At 35.1% G+C, this 9,715-nt stretch overlaps 1 protein-coding gene across 2 annotated transcripts; it reads right to left on the bottom strand.

Moving 5' to 3' along the window:
- Positions 1-674: 674 nt before the first annotated feature.
- Positions 675-8,366, bottom strand: lhx2b (LIM homeobox 2b). 2 transcript variants are annotated; one of them, XM_060881384.1, is made up of 5 exons: positions 7,556-8,366; positions 6,092-6,294; positions 5,130-5,497; positions 1,976-2,181; positions 675-1,418 (listed from the first exon to the last, which is right to left on the bottom strand). In XM_060881384.1, the coding sequence occupies exons 1-5, from the start codon at positions 7,739-7,741 to the stop codon at positions 1,128-1,130; spliced, it is 1,254 nt and encodes a 417-aa protein (XP_060737367.1). In that variant the 5' UTR covers positions 7,742-8,366; the 3' UTR covers positions 675-1,127. The 2 variants fall into 2 exon arrangements, with proteins under 2 accessions (XP_060737367.1, XP_060737368.1); XM_060881385.1 differs by having other exon boundaries at positions 5,130-5,494.
- Positions 8,367-9,715: the final 1,349 nt, after the last annotated feature.

Raw genomic sequence — 9,715 nt, 5'->3', positions numbered from 1 at the left:
AAATCTACAAAAAAAAAATGTGGTGTTTCTTTCACAATTGTTTACAAAACAATTTGATCATATTTACTGCTTTACATTATCCTGTTCTGAGCAAAATCTGTCAGAACTAATACAAATAATCACCCAGCTATAGCATTTTAGTGCACTTTTTACTCTTACCTTTGCTAAGATGAAGTGTGTATTAAGGTTTTAGCTGCTTTGCTATCATATCCAGTGTTCTTTTAGTGAGGTAAGATGTTGAGTTAATTTTATTTTATATATTTTAAGTTTCTCTTGGGAGAGAAAACAAGAAAAGCTGAGAGAGAGAGCAAAACAGAGTAAGAGAAGGACAGAAGAAACAGCATGTACCTGTATTTAATTCTTGTGTTTTATGAAGTAACCAAACCTTGTTGCTTCAACAGATAAACTACACCTATTTAAATTGAACTAATTTTAGCTGTGAGAAATGGACTTTGTATAGAGTTACTAAAATGCAGCTTAAGGCACGTGACAATTATGATTTTACTGTTTATCATTTTCATCTCAAGATTATTAACGTTATAATCCATTTTCCTCACTTTGACCCCTGTGTGCAGTTACATAAATAAAAGACTGAAGATAGATGTCTTTCTCATATGATGAGAGTACGTCTGTCCTCAGTCTTATGTTGTAAACATAGTTGGGTAACAATGAAATAAAAATTCAAATATATTCTCTTCAATTCCACCAAAGACAAGAACAACAACAAAACATCAACATCCTTTCACTGAGGCATGCCTGCCTCTATGCAATACTATGAAAGAGGCTCAAACTCAAACAATAGCTTTTTTCTTTTAACCAATTTCAAGTTTGTTTTGACTTTCCACTTGTTTTGTGTACTTTAACAGTCTTTAATTGTCTCTAGTTGGCATTAGCTTGTTAGCATTTTGTTCTGTCTATTTAAAACATTTCCCAGGTCAGGGTTTTGTGTCATTAATCACATCTGAATTATACACCACCATTTTACAAACAGCACCTGTGAGCATAAGGGCTAGGTATGGTGTATGTGGTACAGACTAGTAGTAAAACTTTCACACCAGGACAGAAAGGATGCTCTCTGTAATTGCAAAGCCAAAAGAGTTTGTGGTGATTATCACTAGTGACAAGCATCAGAAGAGGCTGGTAAGTGTTGCCTGTGAAGGGCTTCGACACTCATGCACATCCAGGGTGCCTGGCACAGAAGTCAGTACAGAGTTGACAGTGGGCATTGTGGGGTTAGTGAGGTCTGTCAGTGTAGTTGGAGTGCTTGATGGGCTTATAGAAGTATTTGAAATTTCTGATGCCGGACCAGATGGGGTTCCACCAGCTAAAGTTGATCCATCTGAAACTTTGTCTACTCCACTATTCTCCTGACGCAGAAGATTTCGTCGGAATTTGGCCCTGGCATTCTGGAACCAGACCTAAAAAACATGTTGATCCATCCATTAGTTCATTACGGAAATTGCATCTAAAATGGAATGGCATATAAACAAACTAAAAAAAAAGACATGCTGGTTAAAAGGTTAGCGTTTTTTTATTTAATTTCTCTTTTTGTTTTGTGCTCTAGGCACATTTATTAGATAACTACAACCTATGTCCTTTCAATGATATCTGGTGGTTCTTGAGGCAATGTTCATTTTTATATTTGTTTTGGCATGTAACAATTCCTTTGTCTACGCTATTGCTTTTTATTTCTCTGATTTTTTTAGTTAATTATTTCATTTTTATAGTTACTTTTAGAGAATTGAAAACTGATTGAATACAATTATAATGCTTTTTTTAATTAAAAATAAATTGTCAGCCAAGTGTAATTATTCAACTGAGAATATATTCTTTAATTTCATGTCTGTATAAGGTTTAATATTAAACTAAATTAAAATATGTATATTAATCAAGAAGAATTCAGAAATTTTCTATACTAATAAAATATATAATTTACAATTGGCTACACTTTATAACAGAAAAAAAGCTTTCTTGCCTGAAGTACACGCTTCGTAAGACCTGTTTTCTGTGCCAGCTGTTTCAAATCCTTGGCATCTGGATTGTGATTGATAGCAAAGTAGGACTTCATGGTTCTCAGCTGATGGTGCTTGAAGGAAGTCCTCATTCGCTTAGTCTTCTGACCAGAACTGTAGTGAGATTCTCTGTCTATGGGATCCCCATCATTTTCATTGCAGCTTAGTGCTGTTTTAAAGAAAACATAGGAAATATACATACATAAGGGAGTCTGGGTATATTCACTTCCATAGGTATGTTGAGCTAGAACAGTAGGATATAAAGGCAGCCAGCTAATTCCCTTCTAATGAATCTTAATATTAACAGATTCAGTTGGGTTGACAGTGAATTGTTTTTTTAGTTTTTATGCAAGGCTATAAATTAACGAGGTGCCATTTAGTTCTTTTTTTATATTGTTCTTTTGCTAGTTGCTGACATTAGACTTCTTTCAAATTCTTACGTGTTTATATGTACCTGGATTTTGCCTGATAAACTATGGCTTAAAAGCAACATAGTCTTTGATTGCATATAAGAAACAAAGGGGAAAACCAGTTCTCTACAGTCTAAGGGAAATATAGATCATTGATATTATTCACCTTAAAAAGAAACAAATTAATAATATTTGGATCAAAATCAAATATTTGGATGAGTAATAAATATATGCCCAAAACCTTTAGTTGTTTTTAAATGTTAGTTATGCCAATTTATAATATTAATATAGTGATTTTCATTGCATGTGGCTCAGCAATTTAAGATGCCTCTTGCAATGAAGTGTTTTTAAACATACTGATGCAGAGAGTTGTGGGAGATACTTGGCAGAGGTTGAAGTGTTGCTATGCACAAGACAGTTCAGGAATTCTGTTTTCTCTGACAACTGTAAATATTAATCTCGGAAAAAAAATGTCTGATCAGCATGTCAGATAATTATCCTTTAATGTGTGAAGTGATGCACATGGATGCACTGGATTGACATAAATCAGGCAATCAAGACATATTACTGTTAGTGAAGCACTATAATAAATAGTAAATATTATTTAAATATAAGAGTGCCTAAATATTAATATGTGCTTTATAGTAGTAAATTAAAACATAGTCTCCGCTGTTTAATTAAGCTGATATGATACTGACTGGTGTTTAACACAGTTCCACAGCTGAAGTTTCTTAAGCAACTATAGCTTCAAAATAATTTATTTCTATGGCTTTGTATGAAATTGTTCTTTGTAGAGAATATATGTTACAGATAATGTGTTCTCTATTCTTGCCCTTTGGTCGTGGTTGTTGTTCTGTCTGTAACCCGAAGGAGGCAGCATTGATCGAAACCACATACTTGCAGTCCGGTCTGTACATTTCGTGCGGCACTGTGTGTTGATTTAACAAGCAAAGAGATCCTTGATATCTAACAATTCGTTGTACCGACATTATTAGTCTAGGCTAATACCTAAATTCATTTTTTAATTTGTGTAATGGTACAGAAAAATATGGCAGTGGTATAAGTGAATTTTCTAATTTAATATCATGATAAAGCGACTTGAAGAAAAATATAATGGATAAAAACTATAATAACACAAAGCTTTATGAGCAATTTGACATTGGCATTGCTAATTCGACAAACCTGTGAAAATATATCTAAACTGCAACACAAAATTTGTTTGGACAGGACATTTCTTTCTTTTAAAATTTGTTACTTATAACGAATGCAACCTGTTTAAATGTTCAATTTTGAATTTCACGGTCGGTTGTATGATCTCCTTAGAAACCACAGCAAAACACAATGGAAAATCAAACAACAAAATTTAACATAAATAACATTGCAATCTGGTAGTCACCTAATAATATTGAGTTATAATAGGCTGCTCCTGTATTTGAGAACGTGACTAAGGCTACTTATGGCTTCATTTGGCCTATACAGAGGAAAATTAAACAGTTGACCCAAATTATTTAGGTAGGAGTTAACGAGTCACTAATTGCCGTAAGTTTGAGGACAAGAACATTCTGAAAACTAAATAATTATATTACTGCATCGTTTATGCATAATAGTTTTCAGTGCAGCGATCATAACCCTTAAATAAGTTTTTCTCAAGCAGTTGTAATCGAATCAAAACGTGCATTTAGCATGCATACGTAAACGTAAACGGGCGAAAATAAAAACAAGTTAGAACGCTTACAACGTTTTTCACTTGTACCTTTGGGGGAAGTATGTAATGCCATTTTTTGTGAAACTCTGAAAGATCTTCATTTTAATTAGCAAATTTGACCTCAAACTGGGGATCACCAAATGACAAATCCGAAATGTTAACCTATGTGTAACCGCTGTACATATTTATATATAAATTAGGTAAATATATGTGTGTAACTAATTTATCTCATATATAATATCATAAATTCCAAATTAATCTTCGCTAAACAAAGCCTTTCTAACATTTTCTCTCTTACCTTACCTGAGCTTAATGTTCGCTCTCTTGGCTAGATTAATATCAGACATGCTGCTGTGAAAATGTGGGGTATTTTATCTACACATGGTCAGCATGAAGAAATAAGTTTTCAGACACCTGCAGTAAAAGTACTTTTAAAAATACTTTTACCTCCATCTAAGAAAATATCATTTGGGGTTAATTGCATCTTCTCCTTAAAGAGAAAACAGTTGAAATATATGTTTTTTTAGCATAAGATAGATAATTAAATATTCATATGAGGTTTTGCATTTAAAGGATTGCCTGAAAACGATAAGCATAACGATAAGCAAGTGCCTTTACAGAACTGTTTATAGAAGCATACATATATCGATATCATCTTTGTTTCATTAGCTTTTGTAGCCTTAGTTTAAAGTTGCGAACAGCCAGAAACATTGAAAATAATACATTTTTCGATGCACTGTGTTCAAAATAGCGCCCGCCTGCACTGTAGGAGGTCAGGTTTGCTCCTGTAGCCTGCTCTTAAATAAAATGTACGGCTGCTGTATTGATTAATCCATGAAACATTGTAAATTGATTAGTAAACAAATTAGTGTTTTAATTATCGAATATTTAAATCTATTTTATGTGTGTTCTTTATTTCGTTAACCTACGCTTTGTATAGCCCGGAAATTGGAAGGCTGAAAAATAACTTTTCCTTGATTAACGTAAAAAACCAGCTCTCACTTGCGTTATAAGCGGCCAGATCTGCTCCCGAACCGGGGTTTTTCCGTTTCCTTGGGCGTCCCTTCTGTACGCTGCCAACTCCGTTGTAATAGGAGAGCGCGAGCGCCCCCGCTGTACCCAGCGCTTTATTTGGAGCCACTTCTGTGTGATTGAAGTGTCCGTAGTCCCCCTGCACGAGCGTCTCGAAGTGTAAACGACAATACACGAGGCTGTCCTTCATACCGAAATGGTCGCCCGTTGTCAGCATTTTGTTACACGTCGTGCACGTGAAACAGTTTAAATGGTAAACCAAGTCCCGAGCTCGCATCACCATTTCCGAGGCTGAAATCCCGAGATGGCAGCGCGCGCACCTTTGCACCGAAAACCTTCTGCACAAGAAAGAGACAGCCGTAAGCATAGATTGAATAAGTTAAAGACATGAAGTGTATTTACATTTTTAGCTCCCAAAGTCTTAGTCTGCTAGGCTACCGAAAATTAAGGGCTCGTTTTTTACTTGTTACAAACCGCGGCAGTGTTGAGTGTGATATTTACTTCTGTAAACAACAATAAACACCCAATAAATGCTAATATTCCTGTACTGTCTTTTCTCTCCTTAATAACTGGTGGTTATTAATGCTGTAATGGAAAGCAATATTCGCATAATAAACCTAAATATTAATATTAAATATTATTACCACCATTTGAGACATAATATGTGCCACGAGTCTTGTTCAGTTGGTAGGTAGCCTTACTCCATTTTCACGCGTTATAATATAACCACTGTTAAAAGAGCATTACATTTCACTCTAAGCAGCAAACACCTTTGCTTTATAGCTAAAGTTAAGTTAGTTAAGTGTGGAGCCCTACGGACAGTGCAGAGAAGGTGTCTGGGAATACATTCTTAAAGAACTCAAAAGCCACATTGCATGAAGCCACATTGCTATTGTGACAAGTTGGCACCTATGTGACCGCGAGCCATTCACCTGTAATAGTCTTCCTTGCAGTAGATGCTTCCATCCTTGCTGAAGCAGGTGAGCTCGGACTCCAAATTGAGTTTGCACTCACAGCATTTCAGACAGCGCATGTGCCACTGTTTGTCTACGGCAAGCAAGTAGTAGCGGTCGGATATTTTTCCCCCGCAGCCCGCACACAGAGCCACTCGTTCACCGCTCATCGACGGCAGGCTCTAAGTAGAAACACCATTTACAGATTAAGCAAAGACTGGGTCCAACCTGTCCAAAAAGCATATTTTATAACACTTTCAGAAATAAAATGACCGTAAAAAAGGGCTACTAATCATTGTTTATGGTCCTAAAATCTAAGGTTGCCTTTGTATCTTTATCAGTAGTTTATCAGGTATCTCATGGTCTCTAATAAAAACGACGTTTGAATTTGCAACCCTGCCGCCATGTTAGTGCTGAAAACTTGTATACTGAACTTTGGCTGATTAGAGGTGCTTAGTGTCCGAACGGGAGGGGCTAAGAGCTGACCGCGTGTCCTAAAAAATGAGGGGACACGAAGCACGTGAAAGTTTAAATAATACATGGATGACATTAATTATACATTAAATATGTGATTTTTTTAAATCTATATTCTTTATAAATATGATGCGTATTAAATAAATAGTTGTTGCACTTCCTTCCAAAACTTATGCATATTCAATTATTGTCATCGTACATATTATTATTATTATTATTATTATTATTATTATTATTATTATTATTATTATTATTAACAATAGTAATATTATTTACTGGTAACAATAATACTATTAAAATAATGGGACCCGTTTCTACTAAAAACCTGCTCAACACATACCACCGACAGATATTCACACATTGTGCGTTTTACTAGATATATATTGGATGTAATGTTAAAATGAATTACCAGTGTTTAGCCAAAACACCCTCTCGTATAAATTAAAAAACAAACGAACAAAAAAACATAAAAGTATTTAATCTATTACAATTAATTTATTTTCATTTTGTTTTATTTGTATAGAGGTTTTAGCTAGCTCACGTTTGCCTTAAACTGGACGGCACATTAAACAACGCAGTTGTGTTTGGTAGAGGTTAATAAAAGACCTGCAAACATCAAAATGATCAAAACTGTTTGATAAAATGTTCCTGTAATTTAATAGTTTTATTTTTACATCTATGACAGACAGAATTTCAGTATTGTATCGATTGCTTGTTTACACGTGAAAATCATTATGCAACAGAATACACTATTTCAAATAACAAATTAATACTAATGGAAGTAAAATATACTGGGTTTGTGATATTAACAAATGGATTAAATTACTTATATGATACAGGTTGTAATATGTTTTAATTACCAAAGTATCTTAATATTAATATCTTAATTTTGTTTATTCTGTATACAGTTTTTTAGACTGAAAATGGAAATTGTAGCACTTTGCCATTCTGCAACGTATTATCACCTACCGTTTCTCTTTCGCCCATATCTATGGCCGAGCTGATAGCAGCCGAATCACTCTTCCCTCTCCGCTCCATTTCTTCCATCACACCGTGAATGTCGCTTCCGGGCAGGCCGTGGAATAGCATCGCGGACGGGAGCGAAAAGAACGTGTTGGCTTCCGTAAGATACAGTCCTCTCCTTTTACGGTTCATATGTCTTCGCTCATGGATGTTCCGTAATATAAATCATATTAAGAAGTTAATACTTTGCTGTTCTTTTATTGCTAGAGCCTTTCCTCCAGTGTACAGAAACGGACCTAGAACAAAAAATTCCAGAGTTTTGAGCACGCATGAACAACGGATGCCACTTCTGTAACGCTCGTCTAAAGTGTTTCGTGTTCAATTTTCAACTGGTCAGACGCCTGTCATCACACTGTTAAATTGAACGCGACGTTTTTTCTTTTCGGCCTGAGGATGGAGGAGGTTGCAGGCGCACTTCACCGAAAATCCATTTTTCTCTCATCGCCGATTAAAATTAATCCCGAAATTGTGTGGAAATATCTAGTACAATTTCTACCTTTCGTATTTTAGAAGGGTTTGCATCTTCGACGTGTTTTGGCTTCATTTGCAGCACTTTGTCATTTCAGAAGACATCCAACTTCAGCAGTAGGCTCCAATGAATGATAAATGCTAACATACCAACACCTTTAACGACGGCTGCTTTAGTTCTTGTTTAAAGCCACAATCTCTGAAAATGAGCTGTTGTTATTCACAAGCGATGTGTCCCTCGTGTAGTCGCAGCCAAATGTAAATAATTGAGGAGGAGGAGTTGAGTGCACTTTTGGGGTATGAGTACATGTGTGTTTTGCCAGCCCCCTACTCCTGTTCCGCGCGACCCTCGGCGCCTTTTCTACGAGATCTTGACGTCACATTACACCGCGGACTATCATTGGCTGAGCGGTGCAGTCAAACTCGTGATCAGAGCGACGTGTATAAGTATGACAGGATTGGAGCTCGTTGGGACACAAATGTAATGGTAACCAAAGCGCAAATAATACTTTAATATTTGTTTTATATAGTTGAGTGTATATATTTAACTTAAACAATAGACCTAACTAAAACATATGAGCATGATTGTGACAATCAGCGAAGCGCTACAATGTTTGATAGTTAGTTTGGAGTACAAAACGCTCAATACGTTATTTTGTAATGATTATTTGATGAGAACATTTTTAGCGCAATTCTCAGATAATTTCTTTCTTTTTTTTTTTTTTTCAAAAAAAAAAGTTCAGTGATTTTTAACATTTTATGCAATGGGACCTAATCATTTAATCCAATAGCTCTTAACTATTTCCCACCGGATAAGGACATGCCGCACAATAAAACCAGTCCCGGTCACAGACCCCATGACTCACCCCCGTGAGTTCCAACAAAAGGAAACAGAGCGCGTTTAGTGTCAAAAGAAGCGAATGCCGTACTGACAGCATGGTATCCAACTGACACACAACGTAACGCTACAGGAGCCGCTCCTTACAATCCAATTAACGTCAGAGCCTTTTTCATTGAGGGTTAAGACTTGACATACTTTATTTTTAAAAACGAAAGCGTTTTTATAAACACCTTGCAATGCAGCACTGCTTTGTAAAATTACATTATTATTATTATTATTATTATTATTATTATTATTATTATTATTATTAGTTGTTGTTGATATAATTTATTTTGTTTGTCATAGCCACTAACCAAGCATTAAGAAAAACTTTGTGCTGTATTATAAATATGTAAAAATTCTTATTATGCGTATATATATATATGAGTATATATTAACATGGATTTAATTTCTTTAAACCAATAGTCTAATTATTGTCTCGTTATCCGATAAAACACTGTTTTACTGTGTATGTTCTGCAGACCTATTATTGTTTTTTAATCAAAGATATAGTTTTATTGTAACATTAATTGGCACTCAGTGCTTAATTGGAGAGAAAGCATTAATTTCGGGTCATCAAAATGGCAATAAGCGACAAATACGTGACCTGTACTTTATCAAAACCCATCCGTCATCGTCTTACATTTTGGATGCAATCCAAATGAACGGTTTCTAAAGCCCATCCCTTAAAGACATGTGTATTGTTACATAATACTCACAACTTGCAAGAGCAAATACAAAAATATTAAATATTAAAT

Source organism: Tachysurus vachellii, chromosome 11 (genome assembly GCF_030014155.1).
Source record: "Tachysurus vachellii isolate PV-2020 chromosome 11, HZAU_Pvac_v1, whole genome shotgun sequence".
In the NCBI taxonomy this organism is placed as follows: Eukaryota; Metazoa; Chordata; class Actinopteri; order Siluriformes; family Bagridae; genus Tachysurus; species Tachysurus vachellii.
The sequence above is the reverse complement of the archived record's forward strand: the minus strand, read 5'-3'. Positions and strand labels throughout refer to the sequence as shown.